Here is a 12,261-nt window from a genome sequence, read left to right as displayed (position 1 = left end):
TCATTTACCCTACAGTTTACGTTTTTCTTCCTAAGTTCAAACGCTGCTATGTTTGATGTCTGACACAAAGTAACTTCCTGAAAATATGATTAGCATGTCTTGTGGGACACATTTTCAGCAGATATCTATTATTAGATTTATGTTTTTAATATTTTAACAGGATAATTGTAATGGCACCTCTCAGTCAAATTAGAAGGTGTGGTGGGTAAAACTAAGGGGTGTAACTTTAGCGTAGCAACGCTGTGTTCTTGGGTGTTTCCTTCTAAAAGCATTAAGACGTTTCCGCTCAGTGCATGTTTTTTTTTTTTTGCACAAAGAACGAAAGTGCATTTAGAAACGCTGAGCGCTTAATCGGAGGAACAGAGAGAGAGAGAGAGAGAGAGAGAGAGAGAGAGAGAGAGAGAGAGAGAGATGTGTTGGGCAGGGTTTGGGTGGGGAACTAAATGTGGTCTATTGGTACTAAACAAAAAAGTGGTGACAAGATTAAGCTGATAAACTGATATCTCTCAATATTAATCCATTAAACATTCAGTACAGGATTAGTGAAAGTAGCCTGTAAAGAGGAAATCACTGTGAATAGTGACCTTATTTGATGATGATACATTGGCATTATCGCTTCTTTTTCCAGGACAAAATAGTAGGGATTATCCCTGGTTTTGTCCATACCCTCAGCAGTGCACAAAGAAATTTAAGGGATTCCCTTTATCAACAGATACTGGAACAGTCTAGCTGGGCCCTCCTGAGCATTCATGAGCACAAATGCATTCAGATCAAGTATTTTCAGAAGGATCAAATGGCCATTTGTTACAAGGGAGGCTGTTTTTAGCTTCGGAAATTAGACTCTGAGATAGCAATCAACAACAGGACGTCATTCTGTGAAATACATATTACAAGCGGGAAATATAAAGTCACATTTATTAGAAGCCATGGTTCCACTTTTTTATAACTACTAAGTACTAACGCACAGTTTTGGAAACAATGTATGTACTGTGTTTATGTTATATAGTACTTTGTGTTACAGTACAGGTCAGGTGTTGAGTAAAATATGGAACTACGCGCTTTATGCTTAGGTTTAGGTGTAGGTATCATTTTATACCATCAATGTGGGTTGAGGTAAGATTAGAAACAGGTGTTATTGGTAAGTTTTGGATGGATTTAGGGATCAAAGTTGAGACAACTGCATATTTATAGAAATAAATAAATTATTAGAGATATAATTACATGCAGATATTTTTTACAATGCAGGTTCAATAAGTGTAGTATCTTGAATTTTACTACATAAAAGGTTTTGAACACAGGCTTATTGTATGTGTTGTTATAATATACAAGTTGAAGTTGAACATCCTTCAAAATATCTGCTTCAAAATATTCCACTAAAGGAAAAGTGATACAGGTTTGGAATGACATGAGCGTGAGTAATTGATGAAATGGTCCAACATTTACATTAGGTGTCTTTAACTGCTAACAAATTTAACTGTGTATATATAGTGTGCTTATGTTGATGTTGTGTTGAAGAGCAGTTTAGCTATTGGGATATGGTTCAGGTTTTGGACAGGTTTAGTGGTTTATGTGTTGCTGGAGAAGAAGGGTCAACTGGGAATTTATTGATGTAACTACAGAAATTAAATAAAGATGTTTCTAAATACAGGCATTTTAAATTATAAGTACAAAATAAGTAACCATCTACATATATTAAATAATAAATTTTAATACTAATAAATAGTTTTTAGCACTTAACATAAAGGTATCTGTAAAAATATGCTTCAATTAGAAGTTTTCTGTATTTTGTGATCCATGTTTTTATTTTTCCCCATTTATTTATGATTTTGAATTGTGTTATGGGACCTTAATCTTACTTCCAACAACCTTTAATCTTGAAAAGTTTGAAAAAAGTGACTTTTATTAACTTTTTTCTTTTTTCTGAGTTGATTCTGTATATTACGATACAAAACCCCCCAGCTTTCTCTTTATGTTATTTCTTATATTATTTCAAACTCCTAAAATGTAAATAAGAGTCACTTTGCTAATCTGTTGAGTTGAATTATCAACATCAAAAGTTGACAGAGCAGAGATCCCATAATGCACCTCACAACCATAAATAAATGAAAAACACTTGTGAATCACAAAATACAGACATTGTTAATTAACAGCTATTTTAACACTATTGGTCCAACCCTCTCCACCAAAAGTGATGGAGAAGTGAATAACTCTAAGGATCACTAATGCCTTTAGACCCTTATTAGACATCATCACATTATCAAAGGTCACTCAACACTAAGATTATAGGACCTTGTTTTGTCTTATGACTTCTCTTAAGAAGTTCCCCTAATTTGTCATGCTGCCATTGCCGGTTCCTGTACTAAAAGCTCATGTGGAACTAATGTGACAGTATCTGCATGAAGTCACAAGTGTATTTCTGAACATTACTTCATTTTGTGTTTCACATGAAATATTGCACTTGTTTTGAAATCCTCATGTTATCCCTGAAAAATAAAGGTTCCTCCTTTGTCTTACAGGTCTGAGAAAATTAAAATACAGTTAATGTAATACTCGCAAGCCAGAAGTTTCTAACATAACAGGAAGTGTCAGAATAAGCTGCTTTTGTGTCGCTGCATGCCTAATGTTTACATGTCGGTGTGCTGTATAAAGTACTTACCAAAACCACATTGAAGCGTTCTTCTAGCTCTTCCTCTGGGGGCATGGGTAGCTTTGGAGGGGCACATTTCTTTTTAAGAATGGAGGGAGCAGGGTTTAAGCCTGCCGTTGATCCTTTGGCCTCCTGCCCCTCTGCCTGCTCCAACCCGCCGGCTGCATTACCCATCACAGCTTTCCTTAGGAATTCCAGGATATTCGATTGCTTTGGGACAAACTGCTGATGATTCCCGAAAGCCAAACTCTTTGCTCAGTTTTTATAGTCCGTCCAATCCAGTGTAAGTGTAAGCACATGGGCTCCTTTAGGACATGCTGTCAGTCAATATGGACACCTTTTAAACCAATGCAGGGTTTAGGATGATACGGTGCAAGTGATTGTGAAGAAGCTCTTGATGAGGAGGAGAATTCACAACAATCAAATTCCTAAAAGTCTTTTCAGATGCAAAGATTTCAAAACGGAAGATCAATCGTACACACACATTTGCTAAGAAATGAACAAAGAAAAGCTTCTTTATGCTTTCTCTCTATTAAAAAAAAAAGAAATCCTGTAAAAGTTCATCTCGTCCAGGCTTTCAGTGCGGCTGCATGTTCATTATCACTTTAACAGGCCTTTTCTCCAGTTGTCTGCATCTTCAGATGTTGAAGCATCTTTCTCAGCCTTTTGAATGTCCAGCCCTTCGGTCAGGCCTACAGAAGTTTCCTTCAGCAGAAAAGACAGATGTTGTTGAATTTACATGAAGGCACCTGTCCGAGTACACTGTGTGTGTGTTACAGAAATGAGAGAGAAGCAGACTTTAGAGCAGGAGGAAACCACAGAAAAAGCAGAAGCATCAGTGCTTCCTGAACACCGCTCTACAGAGAGAGAAAGAGACACGCTGGGTGTGTCAGTTTAAATTCTGTTTGTATTCGAAAATTCAGAAGTCTTTTAGTTGTTACACTACTCATGTGTGTATCCTGTATTGTATCTTTCGATACTGTTTTACATGAAATGTGTTCCTGATTGTCAACTATAAAATTTAACAACTGAAATACTTTTGAAGCATTTTTTATATAAACATATTCATTTATAAAAATCCAAATCTAGACTTTTATTCCTCTGTTGTTGTTGTTGTTGTTAAGTTATTTGATTTTTTTTAAATATATGTAGACAAAAATAGCTGCTATTTAGAATGGAGCAAAATACTAGATATTTGACCATATAAATAATAAATTAAATAATAAATGAATTAACTAACTTGATATAAAGAAGCTAAATTCTCACACTAAAAATCTGATTTGTGTTGTTCTAGTCTGTTGTTCTTTTATTCAGCCATATTGCAGACAAAACACATAGCAGAGCATCGAGAGTGCAAAAACTGATTTATGGTAGCAAAATTTCATTTTGAAATATGCTAAATGGCAGTGTGTAAAAAGGCTATGCATTTCTGTATTTGAAATTTGCATTCTCCATCACACATGTAAACACATAATAATTTACATTTACTTTTACATAACGTTTTTAAGTTGCAAAATTTTATTAAAAATATATAACTCAAAATTAATTGTGTGAAGACCTGAACTAAAATTGAACACCCGGAGATATTTGCTACAATTTAAAATGTGTTCTGAACCAAAGATTTACAGCAAATATGTAACAAAATGGCGAGTTAGTTGCTTTTTAATGGATTGGAACTCAGACTTAAGATGTTTTTAAAATCGTTTTAAAATCGGGATGGTGTGGTTTTGAAAAGGCATTCTCGTGAAGGCCCATTCGCGAGCGAGTCATTCTATTTAAGGATTTTTCGAGAACCAATTGAACCATTTCAACCAAAAAGAACTGAATCGTTTGATTAGCATCTCCCATAGGTAGGCCGAATACTAATCCATACGTTACTTAAAGTTACTTACTTTAATGTGTCTGACACTCCCTCTGAAGTTAACCAAAATCCAGACGTTATTACTCACACTCGACTCGAGTCAAGAATCGGTGCTGTGGCATTTGCAAAACTGATAGGCTATCTTTCGGACGAGTCCAGAGCACAACTATAGAACACAAACAGTAGGCAAGATTAACTTACTGCCTGTTATGACTGACTGGCACAGCATCAACCCGTAACCGAAATGACTGTTTGACAACTGATTCTGTGCTAATACTTTGAGTGCTGGTATACTGGACTTGAATGAGGGGAGAGGGGTCGAAACCTAATAAAATTATCATGTCGTGGCGATAACTGGTTTGACCAGTTCGCTGAGAACAAGTTAAACTGGCCATCACGAAAATGCATTGTTAAAACCACCTTAAATTACCTTTCTTCTAAATTTTTAAGAATGACAAATATAAAATAAAATCAAAATATAAAATGTTGTGTATGAAATGTGGTATATAAATAAATTTGCCTTGATTTAAAGTGTGTTCTACAGAAAGAAAAGATCCTATTTTTTTTGTCTCACTCTATTCTTGAAATATACCCTAACACACACACACACACACACACATATTGGTTGTGATGGTTTACAAGGATGCTACATAGGCATAATATTTTTTAAACAGTAAAAACAGCTTATGGCCTTACCCCACCCCTGCTCCTAAATACAACCCTCAAAGGAAACCTGTGGTAAATTTTGCATGTGAAAAGACCTACTTAAGTATGATTTTTAAGTGTTTTGAATTACAAGCACATAAACCCATTCTATGTTGTATTACCTAGTCTTAAATGTATAAATGTATAGAATGTATCATGTGTGCATATGTATGGAGTGTATCATCCATGTATATGTATATGTATAGAGTGTATCGTGTGCATAAATATGGAATGTATTGTGTATGTATATAGAATGTATCACGTGTCTTTGGAGTGTATCATTTGTGTATATGAGAGTGTGTCATATGTGTATATAAAGTGTGTATGAGTATAGTGTATAATGTGTGTATATGTATAGAGTCTGTCATGTGTGTATATGAATAGAGTGTATATGTATTGAATATATCATGTGTGCATATATGTATAGAATGTATCATGTGTGCTTATATATGGAGTGTATCAGGTCCTTTCGTTGATGGGTTCATGAACTCCAAGTAGCTCAGTGGTAACGAGACTCACCTTTCACGTCAGAGACCTGGGTTCTATACCAGACCCGTTAGGTATATGTGTATATGAGTGTATATGTGAGTATGTATAGAGTGTATTGTGTGTATATGTATATCCTGTACCATATGTGTATGAAGTTTATCATGTGTGCATATGTATAGATTGTGTCATGTGTGTATATGTAGAGAGTATCATGTGTATATCTATGGAGTATATTCTGTGCATATATGTATAGAGTGTATCATGTGTGCATATGTATAGAGTGTGTCATGTGTGTATATGTATAGAACGTACCATCTATGTATATGTATAGAGTATATGTATATGGAGTGTATCGTTTATATGTATAGAGTGTGTCATGTGCGGATATGTATAAAGTGTGTATGTGTATCGTGTGTGCATATATGTATAGAAAATATAATGTATGTGTGTGTATATGTATGGAGTGTATCGTGTGTATATGTATAGTGTATATGTATGGAATGGATCATGTGTGTATTTGTACAGTATAGAGTGTATCGTGTGTGCATATGTATGAAGTGTGTCATGTGTATATGTATGAAAAGTATCATGTGTGTATATGTATAGGGTGTGTCATGTGTGCATATGTGTAGTGTATCATGTGTGCATATATGTATAGAATGTATAAAGTATGTATTTGTATAGTATGGAATGTATCGTGTGTAAATGTTTAATAAGTATCATCTGTATAGAGTGTATCATGTGTATTTATATTGAGTGTGTCATGTATAAATATAGTGTATCATGTGTGTATACATACATATCATGTGCATATGTATGGAGTGTGTCATGTGTATATGTATGTATGGAGGGTCTCATGTGTGCATATGTATGGAGTGTGTCATATGTGTATATGTATAGAATGTATCATCTGTGTATATGTATGGAGTGTATCATGTGTGCATATATGTATAGAATGTATCATGTGTGTTTGTATAGAGTGTGTCATGTGTATATGTATAGAGTGTGTCGTGTATATGTATAGTGTATCATGTGTGTATACATACATATCATGTGTGCATATGTATGGAGTGTGTCATGTGTGTATATGTATAGAATGTATCATCTGTGTATATGTATGGAGTGTATCATGTGTGCATATATGTATAGAATGTATCATGTGTGCGTATGTATAGAGCGTATTGTGTGCATATGTATGAAGTGAATCATGTGTGTATATGTATAGAAAGTATCATGTTTGCTAATGTAGGGTGTGTATCAGGTCCTCTCGTTGTATGGGTTCAGCAATTCCTAGTTGCTCAGTGGTAATGTGACTCACCTTTCATGACAGAGACCTGGCTTCTATACCAGACCCTGACATGAGTGTATATGTGAATATGTATAGTGTATCATGTGTGTATATTTATACATAAATATCATTTGTGCATATGTATGGAGTGTGTCATGTGTTTATATGGATGGATTGTATCATGTATCGAGTGTGTCATGTGTGTATATGTATAGAATATATCATCTGTGTATATGTATGGAGTGTATCATGTGTGCAAATGTATGGAGTGTATCATGTGGATATATATGTATAGAGTGTTATGTGTGTGTATATGTATAGAGTGTATCATGTGTGTATTTGTATAGAAAGTATCATGTATGCTTATGTATGGATTGTATCAGGTCCTTTCGTTGTATGGGTTTATCAACTCCCAGTAGCTCAGTGGTAACCTGACTCACCTTTCACACCAGAGTTCTGTCCCAGATCCTAACATGAGTGTATATGTGAATATGTGTGGAGTGTAAAATGTGTGTATATGTATAGAATGTATCATCTGTATATATGTGAATATTCAATTAAATTCAATTCACCTTTATTTGTATAGCGCTTTTACAATGTAGATTATGTCAAGCAGCTTCACATAAAAGGTCATAGTAAATTGGAACAGTGTAGTTCAGTTTTCAGTGTTTAAGTTCAGTTCAGTTTAGCTCAGTTCAGTGTGGTTTAAAAATCACTACTAAGAGTCCCACAGTGGAGAGGGAAAAAACTTAACTAATTGGTGAAAGTGAAAAAAAAAAACCTTGAGAGAAACCAGACTCAGTTGGGCACGACCATTTTATATTCTCCGCTGGCCAAACGTCTTGTGCAGAGCTGCAGGCTGCAGTCTCAGCGGCGGAGGCTGGAAGCTGGCCTCAGTGAAGACTCGTCTGTCCCTGGAGCGTCACAGGAATCAGTCTCATGTTCTCCACTCCTCCATGACCACCACAGTAGCTGCTCAGGATACGGCCTGGTCCAGGATATGGAAACCTTGGGGTCATCTCGTCGTTGGTCTTGGATTGAATCAGTGACTCTGCATAGTCTGAATATGTATCGTGTGTAACAGTAAAAACTGTATCATGTGTGTATATGTGTAGAGCGTATCGTGTGTATATGGATAGAGTGTATTATGTGTGCATATGTATGGAATGTATCATGTGTGCATATATGTATAGAATGTATCATGTGTGCATGTGTATAGAGTGTGTATATGTATAGAGTGTGATGTATGTATTTGTAAGGAGTGTATCATGAGTGTGTATATGTATGGAGTGTATGTTGTGTGCATATGTATGGAGTGTGTCATGTGAGTTTATGTATAGAGTGTATCATGTGTTCACGTGTATGGAATGTAACGTGTGTATATGTATAGAGCAGATCGTGTGCATATGTATGGTGTGTATCATGTTTGCATTAGTATAGAGCGTATTAAGTGTGCATATGTATAGAACATGTCATGTCTATGTAAGATGTGTATCATGAGTGCATGTGTATGGAGTGGAACGTGTGTATATGTATATATAATTCATCAACTCCCAGTAGCTCAGTGGTAACGTGACTCACCTTTCACACCAGAGACCCGGGTTCTATCCAGGTTCCTAACTTGAGTGAATATGTAAAGACTGTATCATGTGTGTATATGTGAATATGCATGGAGTGTGTTGTGTGTATATGTATTGAATGTATCATGTGTGTAAATGTATAGAGTATATCATGTGTGCATATGTAAGAAGTGTGTCATGTATATGTATGGAGTGTATCATGTGTGTATATGTACAGAATGTATCATCTGTGTGTATTTATAGAGTGTATCATGTGTGAAGATGTATAGAGTGTAACGTGAATATGTATGGAGTGTGTATATGCAGGTGTATCATGTGTGCATATGTATAGAGTGTGTCATGTGTATATATGCATAGAATGTATCATCTGTGTGTATGTATAGAGTATATCATATGTGCATATGTATGAAGTGTCGAGTATCATGTGTATGTGTGTATATGTAAGGAGTGTATCATGTGTGTATATGTATAGAATGTGTATATGTATAGAATGTGTCATGTTTATCAACTCCCAGTAGCTCAGTAGTAACGTGACTCACCTTTCACGCCAGAGACCTGAGTTCTATCACAGACCCTAACATGAGTATATATGTGAATAAGTATGGAGTGTATAATCTGTGTATACGTAAAGAGTGTATAGTGTATGTACATAGAGTGTGTACACATATATAAAATATGTGTATAGGCAGAGTCTATCATGTGTGCATAAGTATGGAGTGCATCGTGTATGTGTATAGAATGTATCATGTGTGCAAATGTAAGAAGTTTATCATAATGTAAAAAGCGTATTGAGTGTATATGTATAGAATGTATATCATGTGTGCTTATGTATGAAGTGTAACGTGTGTCTATACGTATAGAGTGTATCATGTTTGTCTATATGTATGGAGTGTATCGTGTATATATGCATAGAAAGTATCATGTGTACATACTGTATGTATAGTGTATCATGTCCTTTCGTTGTATGGGTTCAGCAACTCCCAGTAGCTCAGTGGTAACGTGACTCACCTTTCATGCCAGAGACCCGGGTTCCATCCCAGACCCTTACATATGTAAGGACTGTATCACGTGTGTATTTGTATAGAGTGTATCATGTGTGCATATGCATGGAGTGTATCATATGTGGTGTGTATATGTATAGATTGTATTATGTATAGGTATGGAGTGTAGGGTGTGTATATGCGTAGAATGTATCATCTGTGTATATGTATAGAGTGTATCATGTGTGCATATATGTATAAAATGTGTCATGTGTGGTATGTATCGTGTTTGCATAAGTATAGAGTGTATCAATTGTGCATATGTATGGACTGTGTCATTTGTGTATATGTAAGAAGTGTGTCATGAGTGCATATATATATGGAGTGTAATGTGTATATGTACGGAGTGTATCAGGTCCTTTCAACTCCCAGTAGCTCAGTGGTAACGTCATTCACCTTTCACGCCAGAGACCCGGGTTCTATGCCAGATCTTAACATGAGTGTATATGTGAATATGTATGGAGAGTGCCATGTGTATTTGTATGGAGTTTATCATGTGTGTATTTGTATCATGTGTGTTGTATGGATATATATGTGAATATGTATGGAGTGTATCGTGAGTGTGTAAAAATGTATAGAGTGTATATGTATGTAGCATATCATGTATTGAATGTATCAGGTGTGTATATGTATAGAGCGTATGGTTGTATCCGGGTTCTATCCCAGACCCTAACATAAGTGTATATGTATGGAGTGTGTATTTGTACAGAATGTATTATCTGTGTGTATTTATAGAGTGTATCATGTGTGAAGATGTATGGAGTGTAACGTGAATATGTATGGAGTGTGTCATGTGTGTATATGCAGGGGGTGTATCATGTGTGCATATGTATACAGTTTGTCATGTGTGTATATGTATAGAATGTATTATCTGTGTGTATGTATAGAGTATATCATATGTGCGTATATGTATAGAATGTGTCATGTGTGCTTATGTATCATGTTTATCAACTCCCAGTAGCTCAGTGGTAACGTGACTCACCTTTCACGCCAGAGACCTGAGTTCTATCACAGACCCTAACATGAGTGTATATGTGAATATGTATGGAGTGTGTCTATATGTGTATGGAGAGTGTCATGTGTGTATATGTAGAGAGTGTATCATGCATGCATATGTATGGAGTATTGAATTTATCATGTGTGCATAAGTAAGGAGTTTGTCATGTGTAGTGCATCATGTGTGTATTTGTATGGAGTGTATTGTGTGTGCATATGTATGGAATGTATGTTGTGTGTATATGTATAGAGTGTGCCATGTGATGTATATGTGAATATGTATAGAGTGTGTATAAGTATGGAGTGCATCGTGTATGTATATAGAATGCATCATGTGTGCATATATGTATAGAAAGTATCATGTGTGCAAATGTAAGAATTGTATTATAATGTATAGAGTGTATATATATATATATATATATATATATATATATATACACACATGACACTCCATATATATATGCACATATGATACACTCTCTACATATATACACATGACACTCTCCATACATATTCACATATACATCGCACACTCTATGCATAAAGCTCAAGATACATTCCATACATATGCACTACACATGACTACACACATGATACATTCCATAGTACATACATATGCAGGCATGATACGCTCACTACATATACACACATGACACTCTCCACACACATTCACATATAGACACACTCCATACATATTCACATATACATGAGTCTGGGATAGAACCCGGGTCTCTGGTGTGAAAGGTGAGTCACGTTACCATTGAGCTACTGGGAGTTGATAAACATGATACATAAGCACACATGACACATTCTATACATATACACACATACACATGATACATTTCATACATATGCACATATGATATACTCTATACATACACTTAGATGATACATTCTATACATATACACACGACACACTCCATACATCTTCACACATGATACACTCCTTACATATACACACATACACTTATGTTAGGGTCTGGGATAGAACCTGGGTCTCTGGTGTGAAAGGTGAGTCACATTCCCACTGAGCTACTGGGAGTTGATGAACCCATACAACGAAAGGACCTGAAACACTCCATACAAAAGCAGACATGATACAGTCTATACATATACACACGATACACTCTATACATATGCACTCATGATATATACGTACACAATACACTTTACATTTTCACAGATGATACAGTCCATACATATTTACATATACACTCATCTTAGGGTCTGGGATAGAACCCACGTCTCTGGCGTGAAAGGTATGTTTATGTATGGAGTGTATCATGTCCTTTCGTTTTATGGGTTCATCAACTCCCAGTAGCTCAGTGGTAACGTGACTCACCTTTCACGCCAGAGACCCGGGTTCTATCCCAGGCCCTCACATGAGTGTATATGTGAATATGTATGCAGTGTATCATCTGTGTATATGTAAGGAGTGTATTATATAGAATATAAAATATGTGTATATGCAGAGTCTATCATGTGTGCATACTTGTGTATATGTATAGAGTGTGTGACATGTATCATGTGTGTATATGTATGGAGTGTAACGTGTATCATGTGTATATATGTATAGAAAGTATCATGTGTACATATGTATAGTGTGAATATGTCTGGAGTTTGTCATGTGTGTATATGTAAGGAATGTATCATGA

General features: G+C 35.6%; 1 protein-coding gene across 1 annotated transcript in view; it reads right to left on the bottom strand.

The window, feature by feature from the left end:
- The window catches only part of fmnl1a (formin-like 1a), a 32,868-nt gene extending 29,425 nt beyond the window's left edge, over positions 1–3,443 (bottom strand). The window contains exon 1 of the mRNA XM_056453913.1: positions 2,657–3,443. Within this exon, the coding sequence (XP_056309888.1) occupies positions 2,657–2,821 (165 nt within the window). The 5' untranslated portion in view covers positions 2,822–3,443. The remainder of the gene's footprint in view (positions 1–2,656) is intronic.
- Positions 3,444–12,261: the final 8,818 nt, after the last annotated feature.

Source organism: Danio aesculapii, chromosome 3, assembly GCF_903798145.1.
Source record: "Danio aesculapii chromosome 3, fDanAes4.1, whole genome shotgun sequence".
Lineage (NCBI taxonomy): Eukaryota > Metazoa > Chordata > Actinopteri > Cypriniformes > Danionidae > Danio > Danio aesculapii.
Note: the sequence above shows the minus strand (reverse complement) of the source record. Positions and strands in the feature narration are given on the sequence as shown.